General features: G+C 41.1%; 1 protein-coding gene across 2 annotated transcripts; it reads right to left on the bottom strand.

Moving 5' to 3' along the window:
• Window positions 1-3,616: 3,616 nt before the first annotated feature.
• Window positions 3,617-21,368, bottom strand: EED (embryonic ectoderm development). Of its 2 annotated transcripts, XM_068425089.1 has the most exons (12): window positions 21,243-21,368; window positions 18,344-18,496; window positions 12,407-12,499; window positions 11,429-11,494; window positions 10,563-10,688; window positions 10,363-10,444; window positions 8,684-8,775; window positions 7,615-7,748; window positions 6,359-6,464; window positions 5,455-5,613; window positions 4,940-5,013; window positions 3,617-3,945 (listed from the first exon to the last, which is right to left on the bottom strand). In XM_068425089.1, exons 1-12 carry the CDS (start codon window positions 21,366-21,368, stop codon window positions 3,819-3,821), a joined length of 1,338 nt encoding a protein of 445 aa, XP_068281190.1. In that variant the 3' UTR covers window positions 3,617-3,818. The 2 variants fall into 2 exon arrangements, with proteins under 2 accessions (XP_068281190.1, XP_068281191.1); XM_068425090.1 differs by lacking the exons at window positions 8,684-8,775; window positions 10,363-10,444 and having other exon boundaries at window positions 21,243-21,365.
• Between the last annotated feature and the right edge of the window lie 4,782 nt (window positions 21,369-26,150).

Here is a 26,150-nt window from a genome sequence, read left to right as displayed (position 1 = left end):
ATAATGAAATGAGCCCAATATTTTTCTGGCACACAGATCCTCCCTTCTGCTGACAGCTAAGCCTGAAGCCTTCCCTGTAGCACTTGTAGAGGTAGTACATTTCTCAACTTTCAGCCATAGAAGCAGAGCTCCCCACACTATCAGCAGTGAAACATGAGCATGAAACACCCCAAGGAAAACGTGCGCTCCTACATTTACTAGGAAGGGCAAATTCAATCCGCATTTGCATTAAATTCTTTGACTTAAAATTAGAAGCCTCAAGAACTCGATTTAAAATTACATTGCAATAGCCAGTCACCACCAGATGGAGTAAAGCCCCAGCAAAGAAGACCTTAATCTCTGAGGAAGAGAGACCCTTCTAACCCAACTACTGATTTAATGACAAGAAACCTGCCTTCTACTTCCACCTGCGCTACAAACTTTCTTGCTGACTCTGGGCAAAATCTCTGCCTAAAAATTAGGACTGTAGTCCAAACCAATCATTTAGCCAGTTTCTAAGTCTCTGAAAGTTGGTGAGAAAGACAAGGACTTCGATGTACTTCTTCTCTCCAGCGTATTTGTTTTTATGAAGGGATGAAAGATTAATCCCTTCAGGGAGGTACTCAGTGTGCAATAGTTGAAGGAAACGTCAACTTCCCAACTTTATTGTACTCTTCATGCAGAGTTCCTACAGGAGAGACATCCGTACCACTTGCAGCCTCCTGGAAGAGTGTTCTGGCCGTGCTGCAACTATCAGTCAGGAGAACTGGAGCCAGGCAGAGCCTGACTCTACCTCTCCCTTATCTGCCTTTTGCTGAGATGGGAAACAGAAGGAGCCAGTAACAGAATCTGTCAAAGAACAGAACTACAGGCGGCTCGCAGACAACGGCGAAGAACACATGTTAATGTCTTTCAGGATATTTTTGGTAGGTTTCTCTAATGCCAGGGTCAAACCACACTTTTGCTGAAGAACTTAGGCACTGGAGCTCTAAAGATATGTGGGTGAGCACAATTTCAGCTTACACAAAGGTATACATTAAAAGGCTAAAGGTTTTGGAGAATATTAAACTCTTCAAGTTCTTTTGCAATGATTATAACTCTACGAGCTCTGTATCTTCCAGAAGATGCACAATGAAAATAATTTGATTTGTCCCTTTTTTATTTTTCAGTCTAGAACTAGGCAACTGTAGGAAAAAAACACCTTAGTGAAATAAATACACAGCTTCTATGTTCACTTGAGCTTTATGGGTCTGAATGTTGAAAAGGAGTTTTTTTACCCTTTTGGTGTATATTCAAGACATTATTAAACCTAAAAGCAGCTGGGGCTGACTGCTATAAAGGAGGATTTTTTCTTCCCTGTGGCTTACTCCAGCTCTACCTTTGCAAGTTCATGTTCTCTAGTTCTTCCCTTCATTAACACCTTGAATCTGATTTCAGTTCTATCCAGGTTTCTCACGGCAAACCTGCTGGAACATTTGTCTGCATTTTAAGAGAACAGTCTTGGGCACATTTGTAAGTTAACACAGAAGTTAAAGCTGACCCTCATTGTGTTAGGCCTCCCTCTAGTAAGCACCACCCTTCCTTTCCTTCCTTTCAGAAGGAGAGCGGCTCATTTCTCAGAACGTACCGCTTAGATACCAAAAAACAACCACGGCTGAAAAATCCCAAATCCCTACTGCTTTTGTACCCCATTTCACTCTCAGCCCTGGACATGGGAAAACACAGAAGACCTCGTCTAACAGCATGCTACCATAAAGCGTTTGCAAAGGCTAAGCGGTACCAGCCTCCAACCCAAGTGTTCTCAATACAGCTTAGCTCAGCTGCTCCAAGCAGTTTCCTTGAAGGCTGTAGGGAGCCTGAGCGCTCCCCCTGCCTGTTTGGAGCGCCCTCCCAACCACAGCCCCACCCCCAGAATTTTTCAGACTCTGCCAACCCCACATACTTTCCACAGAACAAACTATGAGGTGTACAGGCCATCGCTGTTGCATAAATGCTGGTTCATACTGTGCCAGGAATTCTGTAGATGCAGTAGAACGAGAGGTTAAAAACTGTCTCCAAGCTCCAGTCTCACCTGTCTTCCTCTCCTTCTTCAGCTGATATGTGTTCAGCTGTGCAGGTATTTCAGTCTCCTCCCTCCAGCACTCAAGCTTGTACCTGGCTCTGTGGTTTTACACTTGGCTTCCTGATCACCTCCCATGACCAGTCAGCCAAGGGCACCCCTTCAGAGAACACGCATGCTGGCCACTTGGCTTGGGTAAGAAAAAGAAGATCCAGAATCCAGCTGAATTTAACACTAGTTTTGGACAGACTTGTAGTACAATGGTACTGCCCCACCTCCCCAGTGGCGAGGACAAGGATTTAAAAAAGAAAAACAAAAAAGCGTGGGGGGAATCATATGTTATAGAGTAAGACTTGCAAGTACAAGTAAACACTTGCCAGCTCTGGGTTTTGTTTTTTGCAGGCTCCCAAGGACACAAATCAAAACTGACTTAGTTATATTACTTCAAACTGAACAAGCAGTTTATCTAAACAGAGCATTTACAAGCTTCCCAAACTGTAACAAACGGGAAAAAGCAACATCCTGAAAGATAAAAGTCAGATAAGCATTTAAGAAGTCAGTAGCAGACAGGACTACTTAACTTAATCTACTGATCAGAAAAGCACTATTATGTTGCCAATGATAGCGCACTGGTATTTATATAACATCTTAATACATTCGTCTCAAATAATATGTTATGGTGAAGGATAAGAAGAGTACAGTAGGAAAAAAAGTATGTAAATGGTTCAGCTTCAGCAAATGTTATTAACCTCCTTCCTCCTTCAGGTACACACGGCTATTGTGCAATGCCTTGGACCACTCAGAGAATACAAACACCAACATTTCAGCTCTACGCTGGCAAAATATGCACGAAGTGTTTTCAACACAGATTAGCTAGTTGGAACTAGATGACCTTTAAGGTCCCTCCCAACCCAAACTATTCTATGATTCCGATTCTACGATTATCACAGTTAATGACGTCTGCCATCTTATCCATTTTCCCCCTTTCATTTTTATTAACTGTACATATTTTAAACCTATAGGAAATAGTATTGATTTTAGAATTCATTAGTCCTAGGGCAAGTAAAACGTTGATGGGGCTATTTGGGGATACTGACAATAGAGGCAATATTTTATTTCCAATAACTAACTTTGATTTAAGATAATTGTAGTAACTAAACAGCCAGAATCCAAACAGCAGAGCAATGTGATCCACAAAAAAAACCCCAAACAGTAAAGTTTTTCCCCCAATCAGTAACAGAAATGTTGAAAAGCACATCCCAATTTGAGATTATGAAAAATTAATCAATTTCAATGTGCAACTAACTTAAGGAATGAGTTCAAAATATTTTTAGCAGTGATTTAACATTTATTTATACTATATTCCTAAGTGTAGTATTTCCTTCGTGTGGTCCCTGGATAATATTCAACAGTTTCATTAGGTTTTCAGTCAAAAAGGCACAAATACAGCTGCAAGCGCACACATACCACATTTCTAGGAAGCTCCCGTATAGTTATGTGCCAGCTGCATGCAAAACAATGCCACAGGCCGTAAGTGAAAACTCTTTGTGGGAAATAATTAAAATGGACAATTCAGAAAACTTTACAAAAATACTTCTTTTTATTAAAAGCAGCAATTTCAAGCAGAACAATACACAGAATGTAAACATCACTAAGTTCAGCTCCAGCCTGCCGAACCTTTGAGAAAGTCTACACTAAATGCATCTACCGTACTAGCGAGTTAACAGACTATATTATAATTTGAAAATATATTTTCTATTTTGAATTAAGAAAAAGGAATTTATCGTAGTCTGTCCCAGCGCCAGATACTGGCATCATCACACACAGCTATCAGGATACTGCTATCCCTGCTGAAACTGGTTTGTCGAATGGCAGCAACACATTTAGGATGAGTAAGAGTCGTACACCTATAAATAAAAGAAAATTATTCAGCTGCAACGTTAAATCTGCACTTGCTGTAACATTACAGAGCGCTGTTTCACCGACCTCTTACTTATGTGACCTAGGAGGAAGGGAAGAGCAACAGGATTATGCCCTTCATGGTGGATTCTGCATTCCAAATGTGGACATGGGAAAGTAGGAATTCCCTGTTCACCCACCGCCATTTCTCATCCACCCAATTTTCATTGAATCACATTATTAAGGACTTCATCATCAATGTTCTTTCCCAGTGGAATTGGGTTATTAAAGACTGCAGAATTTTGAGGAACTTTGTTCGTTTATGTATATATACACTCACACTTACATAGATATTATATACATAAAATACAGAAATATAAGTATATATGATTTATTATATAGTGTATATAAAAATGTAATGCATATATTATTTATATACACAGTGTATAAACATTTCATACACATAATGTATCCATTATTTTTATATATATAATATTTTTTATTTACATGTATTTGTATCTTTTTTATATATATATAAAAGACATGCTGTAAAACTTCCTGGCCACACAGGTGAGGAACTGGAAAGCCATACTGTTTTCTCCACATTATGCCCATGGCTAACCTTATACTCTCATTACTCTAGTCCTTTCACCTATTTCTCCTTTGTCATGTGCTACACCCACCTAGCACATCTTGTAATTGCTTTGTAAATTTTCCACCTAATTAGTTTGTAAGCTCTTTGAGAAACAAATGGTCTTTTCCTGTATCTACATATGGTACCCAGCACAATCTGATTGGGGCCTCTTGGCACTACTGTAATATAAATAGTAAAAATTAATAAACATTAACTTTCAGGGGCTCAGAATGTTTGTTTACCTAGTAGATAAAATGGAAAGTGACTAGTACTGTTAAAGAATTACTATAGTTATCAGTAAAGGAAAAAGGAAAGTACCCCAACTCCCTGTCTTATCAAAAATAAAGTAAAATAAAGTAAGTACTCACTTGGCTTTATGAGGATCCTCTATTTCTAAATCCCAAACATAAAGTTTGCCAACCTGATTGCCCAGAGCCAGCATCTTTAAAAGAAAGCAGAGGATACAGAAGTTTTAAAATACTATCTCAAAGAATGAAGTCAGAATTTTATAAAGGCTCTATAGCTGATAAATTGTGTATGAGTGTTAGAACATGAATGATTTAACTTGTTGGAGGGGTTAAAGAGGCTCTAAAATTTGCCTCCTTTCTTCCATTTTATTATCCATCTCTGCAGATGGGGGAGGAAGATATCAGTAAACATACCTTTGGTAGAAAATAAATATTTATTTGGTGAAACTTTTTCCACCACACAGAATCCAGAATGAAAAATATGGAGCTCCTCCAGTTTCATATAAAACCCCTTGCAGCAAACCATTCTGTTTCTCAGACATCACATGGACCAAGACTTTTTCCATGCCCATAAACATGGAATCAGTGAAAAGCTACGCACCGTCAAATACAGCAAAGTCAAAGCTGACACATACCTTTTGCCAGAAATCCATTGAAAACCTCATGTACCATATATCACACTGGCTGTAATCAAATCTCCCAAGTATGGTCACATTTGACTCACTGGGCTTGATTTTATCTATATCATCTTCCATTTTGCCAGGCTTCCAGCACACAATGGCATTTTCACAAGACTGGGGTGAAAGAATGAAAAAAAACCCACCTATATTTATGATTTGTACTGCACACTTAGTCTAACTATAATTATAACCAAACATTTCATCTCACAGCTTCCCCAATGATATTTAAAAAAGTACAACTGAAGACCTCACCTCTGTCCTTAGATTCACAGCCACATCACCAACAATACATCCCTGTCCATCGCCAGGGGCCTGCTGCCCTCACAGCTTTGCCAGATAACAGGATGGCAGGAGCCCTCCCTCACCCACTTCAGAGGAAGTCAACCAGATGTGCTCAAACACACTTCCATGAGCAGTTTAAATTAACCTTGATTTGAGGACCATTTACTCAATCCCTTCAATCAACAGCACCATGCATGCACCAAGTTCTGGCAACGAGGCAGTTGGACCACCTAGTTTAATATCTCCAAGCCAATGTGACTAGTGGACACAACACATTAATCAAAGTTACTCTGTTGTGGGATCCCTCATCAGTATCTATATATTCTCTTTCTGTATGTTCCATGCAGATTCTGGCTAGCTGTCCCTGTACTTTTAGCAGAGGTACAGCTGTAGTAATAATTTTACTTTTTAAGTACAAGCTGCTTACCCACACATCCTGACAGCTGACAAAATTCACAATACACTTCATAAAATCATTTGATGCAGCACAGTGTCAAATGCTAGTAAAACTTCTATTGTTTAAGATCCTCAAAACAAGCAAATAAGAGTAATGTAGCTGAAAAAACTGCAACGTTACCTTGGAAAGAATTAGATCCCCCAACCATCGTACACAGTCAACATAGTTTCTATGTATATCTCTCGTAGAAAAGTCAGGAAAGTGAATTTTCTGGGAAATAAAAGGCCTATGGAGAAAATTGCCAAGTGAGGTTCAGAGAAACACAGAAGCACAAGTCTGATTTTTAATGGCCAGTTTTAAGGTATCTCAATGTTAAAACAACAAGCCTGTCTTTTTTTTTGTTGTTGTAACAGTTTTGTAACAAAGCCGATTTTGTACGTTGCTTTGTTGTTTGTTTTTTCTTTTTAAATAATGGGAACAGTCCCTGTTTTCATCCTCATTCCTAATGAAATAACATTTCCCACTGTACAAGTCTGTGCAGAGACAGTGCTAAACAAAACCACTCCTTCAGATGCTGAATACAGCTTCCATCACCAGATACTTCAACAACTAATTAAAGCTCTGTTTTCCTGATGCTGCTTCTGCAACATCTAAATTGTTAAATAGAAAAGCACACTAGAAAAAAAAACCCATAATTTAAAAAAAAGCACGCTTAAAAAAAGCATCATTTAATATTTGGTAACATTACCAAAAAAAGGGAGAGTTTTTTCACAGCTAGTCTCATTGCTGAACATGTTCAGTGTGTTTTAGACTCTTCAATTCTCTCAATGGTTTAACTGGAAGTTAAGATTAAAAAGTTGAGGAACTTCATAAAGGAGGATTTATCTATCATGTATCTAATTGCTATGTTTACATGACAATTTACTCATATCTGAGGTCAGATTACAGAACGATGAAAATTAAGATTATTACTACATAAATATTTTTGTCCCCACCCCAAAGTCAGATAACAGATACAATTAGTAATAACTACTCAATGCAAAACTATCTGCTACATTTAATTACACGGATTTGATTCCCTCCTAGAAATTCTGAGGTGAGAGGAAGAAAAGCCATTGACATCTTGAAACACGATGAAATACAAGCTTTAATTAAGAATTATAAAGACAGTAATTCCAGACATTTCCTAGTCAAGCAGATAAGAAATAATTATGATATTTAAAAATAAAAGTCTCAGGACTTTGAATCTGGATTCAATAAAGTTCCTCTGAAGCAAACATCAATAAGACACATATTCTAGAGAGATCAGGTATCCAGCACAATCCCTGGTCACTCACTATCCCCAATAACTCCCAATTTGGATAGGAATTAACCTGGGCCATTGATGAGAGTATTCACATTTTGCAAAGACAGCCAAGAAGATGAAGACTACGTACCTGTTGGTTTTATTTGGGTTGTACTCATAAGACTCTTTGATGGCATTTATCATTCTCTTGGAATTAATTCTCCAGAGTTTTAGAGAGTGATCCATCCCACAGGACATGATTTTTTCACCAAGAAGATCATAATCCTACGTGTATAAAATAATTTTGAGCACCCTCAGCCTAAGCTGCATTATATCAACTTAGATTTTATTCCATCATTTCCATCAAACCAGCATTTTCTGTGTAGAGAATGCAATAAAACTGCGTATTTCAAATAGAAAAGTACTAATAACATAATCCTGCTCACTGCAAAGCAGCACAGTATCTTAATAATTATATTTACTCACTCTCAAGAAAGAGAGGCATATTCAACAGCACTGACAGACAATGAATCTACAGCTAGTTCTCCCCTTCAGTAAGTTCCCTAGGTTTCATTTTACGGAGTAACTTTGGCAGAATTCCAGGGCTACGACATAGGTGATGATTATTTAGAACCACAAGAGAATAATACAGTGTCAGGTTTCATACAGATGCATCCCTCACCTTTCAGGTCACACAACAGGAATGGAAACAGTTCTTAAAAGCAGCGTATTAAAAGTCAGCTGTTCTAGTTGGTATTTGCTGGGTACCAGTGTCTGTTCACAGCCACTGAAAAGCAGCACAACTCACCTGAAATAACTTCTTTCCCTCACTACCATGGACTCTCAAGGTTTATTTGCTCTTGCTGCTTTGGCTTGATATGACCTCAAGAACTTCAAAAGTGGGACCATCATGAAAACATTTTACTCTTTCTAGCCCCACTGAGCTCTATTTTATTTACTGCTAGGCTCCACTATGAGAAAACTATCCACTGAAACATATAGAAAGTGAACACCTGTCCTATATATTGAGAGGTGGCCAGATCAGTCAAACCACCTTAGATTTAAACTTGTCTATCCCCTTAAAACAGTATTTATGCACTTCAGGTTTTTTTAAAGTAGGTATAGTATCAAAAACAGTGCACAAGAGGATAAAAAGTTGCATACTGTAGGCTTACTACCCTTTGTAAATCTAAATCACTGCCCCCCAGTCTTCCACTTACTGCACTTAACACCTCATCCCTGTGCCCTTCTACTCCTCCAAATATTGCAACCAGCGTGTCTGTCTGGATGTTCCACAGTCTCAATGCATGATCTATAAAGAACAAATAAAATTACATGCTGCTTTTTATATGTACATATGAATAATATATTTCAGCTTAACCACTGTCAATAACAGGTGTTCATGTAAACATCAGAAAGGCACTTAATTCTTCTTCACTTGTTAGAAACAACGGAACTGCATTAACTAAAATTGCCATTACAACTAAACTATTGTTAGAGTAATTCTGGAATTGAGAAAGTGTGCCCACCCCCACCCCTAGGGACAGCTTCTAGCAAAAATATGCTTGGATCTTTAGATCATCCGAAAAGCAAAGCAGAGTCTAAAAGCCTACTTGTCTGAGATCATTCAGTCTTATCTCAAAAACAATTTTATGTACCAAAAAATGCCAGAATTCCTTTCAGCCATTCTTACATTCGCATTCAGAGACGATTTGATTTTCCATTTTTTTAAGCTTTAAAATATTATTCTTTATGAACCACAGATGGGAGAAACTCTTTCTATAAACAATATGTATTCCAAAGTCAATCAGACTAATCCACTTGTTTAAAGAAAGTTTTAACAATTTCTAATGAAGAACCTCTACTGTATTTCCCATTTGGAAATGGGAACCGCTGCTGTGGAATGGGAAACTTTTGGATTCTACAAGTACACTGCACTGAATTACAGCAACACCAACTGGAAGGCCACACAGTCCCAAATATTTTCCTCTTTTTCTACTCATCTCTCAGCCAAGCAGTTCTGAGACCCCAGTATTCTCCTGCCTCATGCCTTCTCGGATATAGTACCTGGTCCAGAGATTGCACATTAAAACTTGTAGTACTGTGGCTGATGTCAAAATGTTATTAAAAAGAGAACCTAAAAAAATATATAGAACTCAAGAGATTCAATGTTACAGACCCACAGCACAAAGTTGACAGTTGCAAGAATCAGAGAGGTTCCCAACTGCTATTCTCATGTGGCTTCATCAGTAACACCAAACATGCTAAAGTCAAAAGACCCCTTAGGTGAATGTTTCCAACTCGAGCATTCCTGAAGGCTTGCTCTTGCAGCAGATCAAGGACTCCCTTACTTAACAAAACAGTCAATATTAGCAAGTTGTGGCTGTTTAAACGTTCTGGACAAGCTCATAAGACACCATACCAAAAACTCCTTTCTCTCTTCACTAATACATGCTTTTTACACAACGTCCAATTAAAGTCAGAGCTGCTGCTGAGCGACAGAGAATCGAAGTTTTCCCCATGCACACAGTGGTGAATGCTATCTGCGTCATTAAGACATCCCCACTAGATGGCAACATGATTCAACAACTGACAAAAATTCAACTCAACTGTTAGAAAGCAAAGAGCAATCCCAATGCTCACGTTTCTTCTTTCCTAATAGCAGCACTGTTCACAATCCCTTTGCACCACAGGTGGAGTTGTGTTTATTGTAGGCCATGGATTTAATATGTGCAACATATAGCCATAAAAGAGCAAGATTTGCTCTAGACTTTCAAGGTAAACTTGTTCAGTGCCATTCATAAATAAATTCATGGAGGTTTTGGCCATTTTCAAGACCAAAATCCAACCCAAAGTATCCTGATTTATACAGAAACAAAAGAGGGGTTTTTTTCCTCACCTTTGCTTACAGATAAAAGGAGATTTGGATCTCTTGGATGGAATTTCAGTTCATTGATTGCATTTCCATGGCCCACGTAGTGCTGGGATAGAATTCAGAGACCAAGTTATCATTGCCCCTCATGTTTACATCTATTTAGAAGACATAAGTTTCATGCCTTACTGAAACGCAAGCTGCATCTTGAAGTTCTGAGCACTCACCTTTATGCACTGCATTGTAATAGGATTAATTATCCTAATAATACCCCTGGACCCTGCCACAGCTAGCAGAGGATGGCTTGTATTGCTATCGTATGTCCATGCACAGGTATAGAAATTTTCATCTGCCTACAACATCTCATGTTAAGGAACACAGAAGAAACAGGAGGTTGTTTGGGTTTTTTTTTTAAACAATGTGAGTTTTCTTTAAGTAAACTTGTTGCAATTTTATACAAATGGCCAGGAGTGTCTGCTGGACCTAGTAAGAAAAAAGCTACATATTTGATTATACATCTGCAAATACAAGCAACGTCACCTTTTCTATAGATGGCAGTTTCCTCACTCCTGTTCCATAACATACAACGAACACCACCTCTCTCTTGGCATCACTTTTCAACCTCTTTCTCCAAAACATCCAAAGATTGGCAATAAAATGAGGATGAATCAAGACTGAGTTCACAAGTTATTGACTTGTATACTGCAAATGATCAATACAAGTTATTACCACTTCAGAGCATGAAACATAATTCTTAGGCTTTCAACTCAGTTCCAGTTCACAGGGAAGATCACTGTAAAACAGCGAACGTGAAACATTACACAAATATTAGTGTTGGGAAGGTTAAACTGATGGAGAATCAGTTTTCAAATATTTTAATACAGCATGTTCCATGAGTCTGTTTTTAATATTTTTTCAATAGGAGGGACTCTAGGATGTGGGAAAGAGGTAAGACTTGGACCTAACATAAGGAATGTGCCACATGAGCAAAATATTAAATCACAGACAAAACCTTCATATGCTTTTTCCTACAAAGCCTCTCATTTTTGATAAAGAGGAAGCAAACAAGTGGCGCTTTAACTTAAAAGGATACATCAGCATCCACATAGGATTGCAACAGACGGATTTCTCCTTGGGAATGACATTCATATAAAGTAACCTGGAGAAAAAAAAAAAAGTGGGAGAGATTGCTGCTTACTTGTGATATTTCAGAAGGAAATCACATGCACCTGTGTACTAACTTCCTGATGGGGAGAGGTAGTGTGCCTTTATGGTTTAGATCTCATCCATCATCTGTTTGTTTCCAACAGGTGGAAATGGTTTGACTAAAGAATGCTCACAGCAGTCTCAGTAAAGCACCACTCCAGGACCTGTCAGCAGTCCTTCCCAGATATTAAAATATATTATTTGAGTTGTCTTAGTGAGATTAAACTCTATTTGGAATTAGTTACTGCAGCCATCTCTAACCAGACTTGGTCTTTTAATGAGCCACTGATACCTTGTGTTTAATCTTAGTTTAGCACTTTTGCTACCTGCCAGGTGGAACAAACCTGGAAATGAAAGGCTTCTTGTTTATTCACAACACTTGCATAGAATGCACTTCAGGGGTTATTTTCAAGACTGAAATGACATAGGTCCTTGTTCAGAAAAAGCCTATAAATTCACTCCACACAGGCCATTAATTTAGCTACTGAGCTGCCTGGCATCGCTGCAGACACTTCTCATCCCATTTTAGAGTATATGACCTTTTGGAAAGAATAACATCTAGGAAGAGTAATTTTAGTGCAAAGTTACATTTATGCACCTCTCTTCCTTATCCCATGTTTATATTACTGAAGGATTTTTTTTCTTTACTATATAAGGCTAATTCCCAAATAGCTAACCTGTGACTCCATAAAACAATCCAGAGGATACAACTCTCCCAGATAACAGATGCTACACACCTCAGAAATAAAGCTTTCTGTATGAAGTATCTTGTGTCCGTACTAAATACGGATAAAGGGATTGGTTGAAAAAAAGAATGCAAGTAGAACCACACAGAAGGGCTTATGGTTAAAAACAGATTACTCACTCTGTTGCTGCCTACAGTGGCAAAAACAAGAGGATCACCTTCTTTACTGTGCCAGTTAAACTGGACTCCAAACAAAGGCTGACCATGGTCCTCCTGTAGATGTAAAGTAAGATTAGAGACAAAAAAAATAAAACCCACAGGCATATTTCTGTAAAATTCAGCTGCAATGGTAAACAGTTTAATGGATGTGTTTTCCTCCTCAAACTACTGGGTTCACATCCAGTATAATTTCAGATAGTGAACAGTTAAAAAGAACAGTTTTGTAACATCACATTTTAACTTGGCTGTCTAAAGGGAGGTTAAAGGAATATTCTGACAAATCCCCCCCTCCTTCTTCCCCCCACCAAGCTTCTAAAAAGTGAAGGGGAAGAACTGTTGTCACACAGTTAGGGCCAGAGGCTGGCAGAACTTCTAAGTTATATTTGCAGCTCTACTACTTTGTTTTGCAATTTTCAACAAGGCAACCTCTGCATCTAAGGCCACATCTATACGCATTTTATATCATTATAATTACTTCCACACAAGAATTTAAAAATTCACAGAGGAGAACTATTAGGACAGAAAAGAATTACACTGGTATAACTGTGGAGAAAGGCCACACTTAACTGTTACAGCACAGATAGTTCTTACAACTCTATCACAGACACGACAAACTCTCCAGCATGTCAAAACGCTGCTACACAGTTCAAGTCTACAAAGTGTTTTCAGATCGCCTTCACAAACAGTTACCAGAGAAATGCTAAGTATTATTTTTATACAGCTTACATCAGTTTAATAGAGAAAAAAAAGAAGCAGATATGTTTATGAATTGTGATGAATACGGTGGTGCTTGTTAATAATTGATAACAGTATTTTGGCCTGTCCTGACAGGATGTTTTCAGTAAGAATAATGTTCATTAAAGTGCCTCCCCACAGGGGACTGTCTGGGACAGTGCAGGCAGGAAGGAAGTGTCTCATGACGGCTGTTAAGCAGCCTTCAAATGGCAGCGCTTCAGAGACAACACCAGAAATACCAGCCCTGGCAGCTCCGGCCTATCCAAGAACCAAAGAATCAATTTGAGGAGGGGGTGTGGGTGGGGAGTCCAACACTACTCAGAAAAAAAAAAAAAGCAAGGAAGTCTGGAAGAATTTAAAATGGCATTACTTACTGAGAAAGCCAATATCTGTTATTAATAGAAATAGCCAGAAGAACTAGGAAGAGAAGGGATAAAATCTTTCAGAGATGAAGGCCCTCCTGCAATTCTTAAAGAGAGGTAACAGCTTTCAAAGTTGAATATAGATTAAAAAGAATTGTTCAAAGTTTAACTTGAAGTACTACCCATCATAACATGAAAGAACAGATTAGTGGCTTTACATGATGAGGGATATGGGATAGTAGCAAAGGGCAAAGTAGCAAGGTTATTATGACCCCAAGACAGAAGGAAAAAGCAGGTATTCAGCATCTGTAAAGCATTACAGTTTAATTAGAGATGAAGAATGAGGAAAACTGTATGCCATAAAATTGCATACACAAGGCCATGATTTTTAGTGTCCAATACATTATAAATTTTACTTTCTAGGCTTATTTTTTAAGTATATTTAAGTCTTCATTGAAGAGAATGGCTGAGACCTCAAATACAGAATACTTGGAAAAAAATTTTCCACTAATAATTAGTTGGTTTTGAATTTCTGTGTGAAAGAGTTCATGCTGGTGAATACTGAGGACTTTTGACATACTGAATGAAGACAACACAGGTAAAATGCATGGATTCTTACTGCTTTATTACAGAGATACATTAGCAGGTTTTGAGCTTGTTTTCCTGGAATAACTTTGTTCTCTGTCACGTGCACTGCTTCTGCTAAATTTAGGGAAATGGGAAAAGTGAAGAGGAAGATGGTTTTCCCCCTTAAGATAGGATATTTTTCCAGCCTAAGTTGTGATAACTTTGTGATTTTCTAGGTAGGACTGAGACTAGGGTGATATGTAGTAAGTAGAGATACAACAGAGCGCTATACTGTTTCTATATTTCTATATTTGAATACATACCTGAAGTATTTAGTAAGCTTTTTCAAAGACAACCTATTTCCCTGGAAAAATTACTCTGTGAGACAAATGTCTTTAGACTACTTACATCATCCGTGCTACGTTCCTCACATCAAGTGCTACAACCTCCAAGAGCCTGACCATACATATCACAGTTTTTCTGGTGTTTAACGGATAAAGGAGTCAGGCAGAGGCCCTTGCAGGAAGTCACTAGGAATATCTGAAGAAGTTTTGCTCACCTCATTTAAACTACCATCATCCTCACTGGTCAGAGACAGCACATAGCTATTTTGATAATATGTGTCCACTCTAATTTTTGTCCCAAGTGCTAAATCATAGAATCACAGAATCATAGAATCATAGAATGGTTTGGGTTGGAAGGGACCTTAAAGATCATCTAGTTCCAACCCCCCTGCCACAGGCAGGGACACCTTTCCACTAGACCAGGTTGCTCAAAGCCCCATCCAATCTGGCCTAACCAAGGAAGCAGGTTTTTAAAAACATTACACTTTTAGGTGCTGCACATTATGGTTATCCAGAGCTGCCAAGTATGTCACGCAAATCTGACCACTGGTTTGTACAGACAGAAGAGTGACCCAGATGCTGGTCCAAAAGTAGAATTGTGAAATGCCATCTTGACCCTGGTATGAATAAAGGGCACAAAACCCAAAGTAGTCAGGTTCTTCATGCACCAGAGAAAGAAGGAAGAGGAGAAAATAGACCCACAGTTGTTACAAAAGCAAATAAATACATTATCAATGGTTAGTTCTGCCCTTACTCACTCAACGCCTACTCAGGTTCGGTCAGACAATAAGACTAGAGCCATTTTTAGACTGAAGGCAGCAAAGTAAATACTATGCCAACACAAAAAATAATCACCTGCAACTACATGAACACATTTTAATACGCTGTCACCCACACTGCCAGCGGGGAATCAACTGACCACATGTGCATTTCCAGTTCCCAGACGTGGAAGCAAGCCATTATTGGCAGTGGTTTTAGTTACCTCTCCTTTACACATCAACAAGCTAGAATTTTGCATGTGGTTGGTTATGACTCCCAGCTCAGGGGACAGCGAGTAGAAGCTGAGAGACAACACTGGACTGCTAACAACCACTGCACCACCCCCTAAGCAAAAGCAAAGGGTAGGGCAAATAATAGCATTGTTTTAAAGGGAGCACATCAAAGCAGAATACATATGGTTCTTTGCTGAAAGACCTATAAGCAAAACATATATGGATGTATGTGAGGATGTGCATCTGTTAGCTCTATGTGCTCATTTATAAACTACATTTCCATTCAGCCCACAGAGAGCAAAGACTTTTCAGTACACCTTACAGTAACAGTACTGCAAAAAGAAAAAAAAAAAGGCAGTTTTTTATTTCCTGTCATTTTCCAAGTTATATTTTTGTTTTCCTGATGCTTAAATTTCACCCAAAATAACTTCCAGAGTAGTGTTTAAAAAGCATATTTAGCAAGCACTGAGTTTTTCAGGCTGAATCATAACCCTTTCACATTCAAAGCAGACAATAATGGCCACATTGCTTTGTTTCCCCAAGGAAAAAAAGTAAGAAGCAAAACAAGATGGAAAAACAAGAGTAGGGAAGTGAAAAAACACATAATTTATATATCCCTAAAGAATATTAAAAATAATTTCCATGTCTTTAAATCATGCTGACTCTTCATTTATTTCAGCACATGCACCTTACAGCATAGTTCAAAAGCATACTAACTATGGGATGTGATATCCAAAGAGTCACAAGTGTCTTTCTGAACCCATATGCAACATTCAACTGTTAAGAGTTTATCTCCACAGTATCTGCACAATTAGTACGGAAGAACAGGAAAAATAAGAGAGCCTTCCTCAAACACGAAGTAAAAAGGAGTTACCAAATTTGGCTGCTACCTAGTCTTTGTATTAACATGTATCACAGAATCACAGAATGGTTGGGGTTGGAAGGGACCTCTGGAGATCATCTAGTCCAACCCCCTGACAAAGCAGGTTCCCCTACAGCACGTTGCACAGGGTCACATCCAGGCGGGTTTTGAGTATCTCCAGAGAAGGAGACTCCCCACCCTCCCTGGGCAGCCTGTGCCAGTGCTCTGTCACCCTCACAGTAAAGAAGTTCCTCCTCATATTCAGATGGAACTTCCCATGTTTCAGCTTGTGCCCATTGCCCCTTGTCCTGTCACTGGGCACCACCGAGAAGAGTCTGGCCGCCTCCAGACAAAAATGTATGTTTATTATTATTAGCACTAATTTCAGTTCAAAGAGAAATGGGAAAAAAAAGATAGTAAAAGAACCCCACTTAGCTGAAACGCTACATTTACTCCCTCACAGCTTGATTCCACTTGCACAGGAATCTGTTACCAGGCCCTAATCCAAATCCACAGAAGTCAGGGACTGTTTAACTTCATAGGGTCACCCTATAGTGGGGCCTGGGTTGAAGTCGGGTTGAGGGATTGTTCTGTTTTCCCAGAAGACATTTGAAAAGTACTAACTACTTTGGAATATTTGGTCTGCAGATAGAAAACAAATATGCTTAGCAAAACTCAGAACCTCTTAAATGTTTGATTGCTGAAAGGCCCGTGCCTGTGTTTGAAGCATGACTTGAAGCCACAAAAAGCACTACCTGTGGGGTGATTCATGCAAGTTACAGGAACAGCTGCCTACCCAGGTGAAAATGAAAAGAGCTTCCCTTCCTCCTACACCCTGAAAGGACTGGAGATAATTTTTATACTTTAAAAAACACATTAAGATCAACTTGTTTCCCAGATACTTTGTCAGTATAACTTCATATCACAATTTCTCCAGTGGAAAAGCTCCTTTATGAGGTGTCCATGCTCTGAACCTCTCATCCCCTCCCGCTCACCTACCCCACCATTTCAGTGAGGCAGTCTGAAGCCAAAGTTCAGAAACAGCTACATCAGCACAGCTCAACAGTTAAGTGTGGGGGGATGACAGAAACCTCTTAAAGCAATTCTGCAGAAAATATCCACTATGGAGCTGCACACATCCTCTTCTTAGCTAAATATAAAGTTTAACAAAACTCTCATCTTGTTTCAGATGCAATCTTTCCTTTATTTAGAAATCTTATAAAAAATCAGATTAGATGGCACATTTACAGCTTTTGCCACATAAACATCCCACACAAGGCTGGGGAATGAAAGAACAACATCCTGAGAGTGTAAAAGAATCAAAGAGAAAATTCATTCAGTACACCATAGTCTGTCACCAGTGCAGGAGAAAACAATAATGCCCTAAAACACAAGAAGAGGGAGTAAAGAGCATGAATCCGCATCCCTTAATACCATCAGGTATTACGTGGGAAGATAAATATGACCTAGATCAGGTATGAACACATAATTATAACACTCACAATAAATTAACCAAATAGCACTATAGAGCATTTATGACAATTTCCAGAGCACAGGAAATATCTGATCTGATAAGTGTGAGGAAAAAGCTACTCCAAGATTGTTGGGTTGTTTTTGGTTTTTTTTTTTTAAATACATTTCAACAAGTAGAAAAATCTGTACAGGTTCTGTGCTTTGCATCAAGTTGTCACAGGTTTTGTTTTATTTTTTTTGTTTATCCAGTTCCTTAACTTTATCTCAAGCAACTACAGCTTCAATGAGATACACAGTTATAACATATCACACATAACTTTGCAAACTGTACAAAAATTGGCTTAATTGCAGCACTACCTACTGTTTCCTGTTTCTCAGTACCCTTTTTCTTCAGAACTTCAGCTATTCCAAATAAGAAAGGTATTTTCTTCAAACGAGCATGAAACATAACTGTATACAGATATTTAAAAATATCTATCTTGACACCGTCTTGCAGTCAACATTAATATTACTGCCAGCAAAAGGCACCCAGCATTCCCGTGTTGAAGCTTACACATACCTACCTTTAGGCTATTTACACATTTGAAGGAATATTTGCACTTCTTTGACTTCCATTTTCCTTTCCCCCAGCTTTTTCTTCCCGGCGCATTAGGAGTGTTTGTTGGTGTATCAGGGCGTTCAGTGTTAGTACCACTTTCAATACTAACGGCATCATCCTGAAAACATTCAAATGATATAGAATGTAATAAAGATCTCATTAACTGCTGTACAAATTCAACTAATTTTGCAGCACTTGGCCTTTTCACTTTTTCTTTTCCTGCATAAGAACAGAAGATCTCCTAGGACTTCGTGTTATTTAGATTCACGTATTTAAATCTATTACTAACATAATAGCACTTCTCCCTAGAAACAGAATATGAGTCACTTGAGGACTAATCCAAGAGGGACAGAGGTGAACTGTGATCTAGTGAAGTTTCTTCAGAATACTGGTAGCTGCTCTTAAGAAAATATCTAAAGAAAAAGTGGTTTCTTTCCCTAGAAAACATCTTTGACGTAGATGAAATGAGTGCTTCTGAAGTACTGAACGAAGAGGTTGTTTGTGCAAAAACATTATGCATAGCCATACCAAGAATCTGACTGTTCTGAGAGACTTCTGGACACCCTCAGCAGCATCAGGCACAGCACAGCTCTGCCAAAAGTCAGCACTGCCACTAGAAAAGGACGTCTTACCCCTCCCTCCTGCTCTTTCCTACAGATACTTGCTTCAACTAAAACCTAAGTCAAAAAAACAAACACAAAAATAAAATTAGCTTGCTGTCTGATCAGCTAACCGATTCAACTGGCTCTCCAACCGTCAGCAGCCAGAGCTAAAGTAAGGATGGGGAGAACCGAAAAAAAAGGGTGTGCAAAACAACCCACCCAGTCGCTGAGCAGTTTTAGATCAGCTTTGGACAACTAACAGAAACTACAATTTCATATGCAGTCTGACTGCAGGACACTACTGAAAAGGACATTTCTATTCCGCACTTCTATTCTATTCACAGCGCACTTCAACTTCACCTGTGTCATAACTGGCAACTCTGTGCTTCCATATGAGTAAGTTCAGCTTGTTAAAAATCAACATTTTTTTTTCTGGCAAGGTAGTCTGTTCACTTTCCATCAGAGTAGTGGGGGAAAACTCATCCCAAGGCCATGTCATTTCTAGATCTCAACTAAGGGAGACAGAGGCAGACAACAGTGTCACTGGAGGAGACTAAGGGTAATATGAACTGCACCAGGAACTCCACCAGGAATAGGGAATAAGGTCATCTATAAACATTAATATACCAATCGCCACCAAACATTTATTCTTTGTCCCAGTTTCATATCTGTATCATCAGAAGCCGGTAGAGATGTAGGCAGCCATCTTTGGTTGCCCAACAACTCTGAAAATCAGGACATCAAGAGGAGAAAAAGGAGGAAAGACAACACAAAAGCCTGTAAGTGAACTGTCCAACCCTGGAGTCAGTCCCTTCACATTGCACCCCTAAAAGAGCCAACCCTCCCCAAATAAGCATAACCGAGTTTAGCAATTTTTATATTTTCCAGTTTCTCTCCTTTACCCTAAGAAATTTCAGAGCTTGCCAAATTCTCGTCTCCCAAGTGCACTTGCTAGCAAGAGTCATAATACTTCACAAGACTGAAGTTTTCTCTGGACTAGTCAGATACTGTCAATATAAGGACACCAGGTACTTGGTATGATGCAACTACAACATAAATGACAAACTTGCATCCAGGATACTTGTGGAACAAAACGCACTCTTTTTCCAAATCAATACTATTATGCCAACTTTTAAGCAGAATCTCGGCCTTTCAAGAGTAGTGGAGTCCAGTAACAAACTCTTGAAAAGAGAGTCCTTTCGCCACTGAGACAGGTCACCAGTAACCAGACAGCCCACATCCCGTGGACACTGATAGCCTACAACCGACACCAAAGCAAACCTGAACGCCTTTGTCACCGAATTACACTTGGATTCACAAATGCTGCTGAGCAGTAAAAAAATTCAGTAGCAGTGCTACGGAGCACCTTGAACCTGCCTGTTGCCTCACAAGCAGCACTGCCACAGGTTATGGGGGATGTGGTCAGATCCCTCACTCTCTGGATAAGCGCTCTAACCAGAAAAAACCCAACACTGCATAAAGCTAATACCCAAATAACATCCCCCACTCAGTAACTACATAAAATGATTGCCTGATACCTCAGATTGAGTTTGCCTTTCAAGTATCAAGCTATACTATATCAATCATATTACCTTTGTCCTGAACGCTTCTATTCTAACTTAGAAATTACAGTCGTCAGCCCCTGCTGCCTTCTTCTGCTGGCAGACGCTTCTGAGCACTATTCCCTATTCCTTATTCACTAAAGGGCTGCACATATAAATTTATGCTGCATGCTGACGGTGAAGACGCACAATACAAAACTGCAGGAAAGATGGAAAATCTTCCTGTTTTGCAGCAACAAAAAGAAAGTCTGACATTTTGAAGCGGACTTCCAGTCAGAGCCCACTTAAGAGTTTGGGCCTCAAACCCTCCCTCACCCACGTGGAGGAACAGTGAGTGTCTCTCCCACCGGGACCTCTCTCTACCGGCCCCCCCACCCCGAGGGGCAGCCACCGAGCCGAGGCGGGCGGGCTGACACCCTCCTCTCCCCTCTTCATCCCCTCTCCCGCCCGGGATGCGCCGGGGCGGACGGGGACCTCGGGCCGCGGGACACCCGAAGGGGCCGGCCCGGGAGGTCCCCTCACAGCAGGGCCCGGCGGGAGGGAGGGAAGGCGGCGGCGGTGGCGGCCCCCCCTCGCCTCAGCGCTCCCGCCCGCCCCCGGCGCGAGGCCCCGCGGCCGCCGCGCGCGCTCCCGCCTCACCGCCCACTCCCCAACCGCCCCCCCCCCCGCCTCCAGCCGCCTCTCCCCGGCCCGGCCTCACGTTCTCGTCGCCGGACAGATCCCCGGGGTTACTGTTCTCGTCGCTGCTCAGCTTCTGCTTCTTCGCCGGCATCTCACCCCCCACTCCCGCCGATGCCGCCGCCGGGGCTTCTCCCCGCTCAGACATCTTCCCCGCCCCCCACCCACCGCCACGCAGCCGCAAAGCGCGGACGGGGAGGTCGGAACGCCTTTGCCGTAAAGCAGCTCTGCGCCCCGTTCCCCGGCCGGCGAGCGGCGAGCTGCCACACTGCTGAAAACGCGCCCTTCCCGCGCCCGGCGGCCCGCGCCGCCTCAGGGGGCAGCTGCGTGAGGGGACGCCGCGTCCCCTGCGCGCCTCGGCGGGGCCGGGCGTGAAATTAACCTGTCCTTTAACAGCACGGGAGCGTAGCGGCACTTTATATCGCTGCTTTTAGCGCGGCCGTGCCAGGCAGGGCCGGCCGAGGACGCGTGTGAGGTAGAAACAAGCTGTCCCTGTGGCCACGGGTGTTAGCGGTCCCGCTGTCCATCTCCGCGCGGTCCTCGAGTGCCGTTTCTTGTGCCTGAGGGGTTTTTTGTTGTTGTTCTTCTTTTACTTTACAAAAGTCCTTTAGTCTGAGAATGGTGTTTCCGGAGAAGGAGGATAGGCTCTGCTCTGCTGCCTGCTCCTGTACTCCCTGGCAAGTTCCTACGACTATATATTATTATAAATTAAATAACTGCTATAAATTAAATAACTGCAGTTGCCAGATTTTTTTTTATTTATTTCAAAAACCACGGCTCCCAGAGTCATAGTAATTATGAACGGTAAAAAAAAAAACTCTACCAAAGAGGAAAAGTAATCTGCCCAGAGGCACAACGTCTTATCTGCTTTTCTTGTAGGGGCAGAAACAAGACTTTCCTCCCTGAGGGAGACATTCCAGTCTCAAAAAGTGATTGCTTTGAGGGCAGTGACAGAGGTGAGCCATGCCCTGTGTGTAAAATTTAATCTGGCATAGCCTTTGGAGATAAAGAAGAAGAGATATGCCTAAAATGGTGCATGCACTATGATGTTTTTAGCCATAAACGGTCTCTCTTTTCTTCTGTAGAACCGTAGGCTCCAATGAAGCATTACATTAGATACAGCAAAAGGTTGTAGTTTACAATTAATAAAAGCTCTGCCGGGGTCTGTGCTGTAAGATCAAGGTTTTGATAAAAGTGTTTGTGGGAAAATATACAAAGAAAGAACAGGCTTGTTTTTAAAATATGACAGGATGTTTTTAGACTGACGTCTTAATTAAGACTAAATTATGACTGTACTGCAGATCTGTCGAAAGGGCAGGCACAAAGTTTTCAGTGGTGAGAGTTTTTAATTTCTCCCCATGGGTGCCCTTGAGCTACTGGAGAGAAGACAGCTCCCCATCATTTTGCAGCGGTCAGCTGATGTCCTCCAGATGGCCAGCTACGCATTCAACTCCACCACATTTTACTGGCTCATCCAAGACATAAGGAAAGTGAAAGCCTCAGCTAGCCTGTACTTCTTGGCCTGCCCGCAGCAAGGTTCCCCACCCACACCCAGAATCAACCAGTTCAGTCTCCATCACCAACTTACTGGGCCCAGACTGGTCTCTGCCTTCTCCTGTCTTCTGCATACTAGAGGACTTCCTTCACCAGGTGACAATCCTGCTGGCCTCTCTAGACCGTTCTTAGCCTAAACCACTTGCCTTTTTTGCTGTCTTGGAAGACATGAAAGGCCGGTACACCAGGGGAGATGAGTTTCCAAAAGTCATAGTACACTTCATCAAGCTTCTATTTAAAGAATTAATTGTGTGGTTAAACACAAGCTTGAAAGTTCAGAGAATTTCCTTCCATTTGTGCTCTGCCAAGATTCTCTTTGGAAAGCCCCCGTGCTTTGCTGTACCTCAGTTTCTCAGCTGTATTATGGGAGAAGCGTTTCTGTAAGAAATGTAAGAAATCCCAGGGGGGTATTATGAAAAAAATATGTATGTTATGGTTTATGATTTGTTTAATTAGAGCGATACTGCTATATAAACACCATACGTAGATTAACTAAGAAGTAATAGGACCCGTGAAATAGTGTATAGAAGAAAATGGGAGAACAATAAAATATTTTTTAAAAACTGCAGTCAGTTTCAAGTAACGATGATTTAATGGTATTTTAAAAGCACACGGTGGGTACTTGGGAGGGCCAGATTCGGGAGGATTTTGCCAAATGTGAGTTCTCAAAGGGTTGCAATAGTAAATGTCAAAAAAGAAGAATTTCTGGAATGCCTTGAAGACATGGGGTCTTAGGAGATGAGCTTTTTTTTTTTTTTTTGGAGGGTTTTGGGTTTTTTTACATACCAGAATATTTCTGGATCATTCAGGGACATTGAAATACTTTTTATATATGTGGGTTGAAAGTAAATCAGTCTCACTCCTTTCATTCATTCTCTTCAAGGCACACTTCTTCACAGGATCATAGGATCATGTAGATTGGAAGAGACCTCCAAAGCTCATCTTTTCTAACCCCTGCTCAAAGTAGGGCCACTTAAAGCCAGTTCCTCAAGGCCTCCTTGAGTCCAGTTTTGAATACGTTCAGGGCAAGAGTTTTTGCAGCCACTCTGGTCCCCTGTTTTCACTGTTTGTCTACCCTCATGTTAATCATTTTTTTCCCTTGTAATGAGTCAGAAATTCCCATGCTTCAATTTGTGTCCCTTGCCCCTCATCCTTGCCTCTCATCCTTCCCCTGTGCATCTGTTTTCTCTACATCCTCCCATCAGGCAGCTGTAGACAGCAATAAGCTCCCTCCTTAGCTTTCTCTTAAGGCTGAACAGACACAATTCTTTCAGATTCTCTTCACACATCCTGAGCTCCAGTTCCCTGACCAGCCTGGTGGCCCTCCAATGGGCTCAATCCAGCATATCAATGTATTTCTTGTACTGGGGAGCTCAAAACTGGACACTCGTAAGGTGTGGTCTCACAAGTGCAAAATAGAGGGGAAGAACTGCTTCCCCTTAACCCACTGGCTACACTCTTTCTAATGATAGCCGGGTATGTGGTTAGCCTTCTTTGCTGCAAGGGCACTCTACTGACTCATGTTCCACTTGCTGTACACCAGGACCTCGGAGACTTTTTTCCGCTTGGCTCCTTTGTTGACCCCTAACCTTTACCGTTGCATAAAGCTATTTCTCCTCCAGTGCAGGGCTTACATTTGCCCTTGTTGAACTGCATGAAGTTCCTGTGAATCCATACCTCCAACCCATCTAGGACACTCTCCATAGAAGCCCTGACCTCCAGCTTCTCAGTCATTGACCCCCAGTTTAGTATTGTCTGCAAATTTCCTGTGATTGCCCCCCCATCGCGTCATCTAGGTCATCAATAAAAGACATTAAACAGTGCTGGCCCCAGCATCCATCCCTGAGGGATGCCACTAGTAACCTGCAGCTTATTGGACTTTGTACCATCTTTGAGCCAATGGCCAAGCCAGCTTTCCATCTGCCTTGTAGTCCACTTATTCAGCCATATTTCACCAATTTGACTGTAAGGATTCTATAGGAAAACATGACAAAAGCTTTGCAAAAAGTTTACAATGTCCACAGCTCCCCTTTTGTCCACACAACCAGGCATCTCATTGTAGAAAGCAATCAATTTGCCCTGATAAATAATACATGCTGGCTGTTCGCAGTCACCTTCTTGGCCTTCCCATGCTTGGATGTGGCTTCCAGGACGATTTGCTCTATCACCTTCCTAGGGACTAAGGCTAAGCAGACTGGCCTGCCATTCCCTGGGTCTTTTTTCTTGCCCTCCCTAAAGACAGGTGTGACCTTTACCCACCACCAGTCATCAAAAACCTCCCCAGATCTCCATAACCTTTCAAAGATGATAGTGGCCATGCAGTGACATTGGCCAGCTCCTCCAGCAGCCTTTGTTGCATCCCATCTGGTCTTGTGGACTCGTGTATGTCCAGTTGGCTTCACTGCTCCCTAACTGCTGTGCTGGGTACTGCTTCACTGCCTTAGACTCTGCTGCTAGGCTTGGGGAACTGGGAAGCCTAAGGGCAGACTGTATCAGTGAAAACCATGGGAAAAAAAGCAATGAATACCTCAGCCTTTTCCATGTCCTTTGTCACTGTGTCCCCTGCCCCATGGAGCAGCGAACCCATGTTTTCCTCAGCCTTCCTTTTGCTGCCAGCATTCCTACAGAAGCCTTTCCTGTTAACCTTCACCTCCCTGTCTGGTTTCAACTCCAGCTGAGCTTTGGCTTTCCTAACTCCAGCCCTGCATGCTCAAGCAATGTCTCTGTATTCCTCCTGAGCAGCCCATCTGTGCTTCCACTTTCTGTACACTTCCTTTTTGTGCTGGAGCTCAGCTGGGAGTCCCTTGTACATCCATGCTGGCCTTCTGCCACACTTGCTTGATTTTCTATACATTGGAATGAACTGCTCTTTTTCTTAGAGGAAAGTTGTTCTTGAAGATTAACCAGCTGCCTTGGGCCCCATGCTCTCTAGGGCAGTCTCTTGTTGGATCCTGCCAAGAAGATTCCAGAGTAAACCAAAATCTGCTTTCCTAAACTCCAGAGTTGTGATTCTACTACTTGCCTTGCTCATTTCTCTCCAGATTTTCACCTCTACAGTATTGTGCTTGCTGCAGCCAAGACTGCGCCTTCACATCTTTGACCAGTTCTTTCTTGTTTGTAACAGGTCCAGCAAGACATCTCCCCTGGCATCTTTCTTCCTTGATATGCTTCAGGTAGTCTATATAAAACAGAAGGACCTCCATCCTCCTGCATTCTTCTGGTGGTGATTTTGGCAATCATCAGCTGGTCCAGGTAGCCCAGTACTTTTTTCTTCAAGAGTAGGCAGTAGAGGATACTTAAGAAAGAATGTAAGAAATCGTGGTGGTTTAAAGAGGCTAAGAGTAAGCTCAGGGTTTTTCAGCTGCGTAGGTAATGC

The sequence above is a fragment of the Nyctibius grandis genome, chromosome 2 (genome assembly GCF_013368605.1).
Source record: "Nyctibius grandis isolate bNycGra1 chromosome 2, bNycGra1.pri, whole genome shotgun sequence".
NCBI lineage: Eukaryota > Metazoa > Chordata > Aves > Nyctibiiformes > Nyctibiidae > Nyctibius > Nyctibius grandis.
This window is presented reverse-complemented; position numbering and strand designations above follow the sequence as displayed.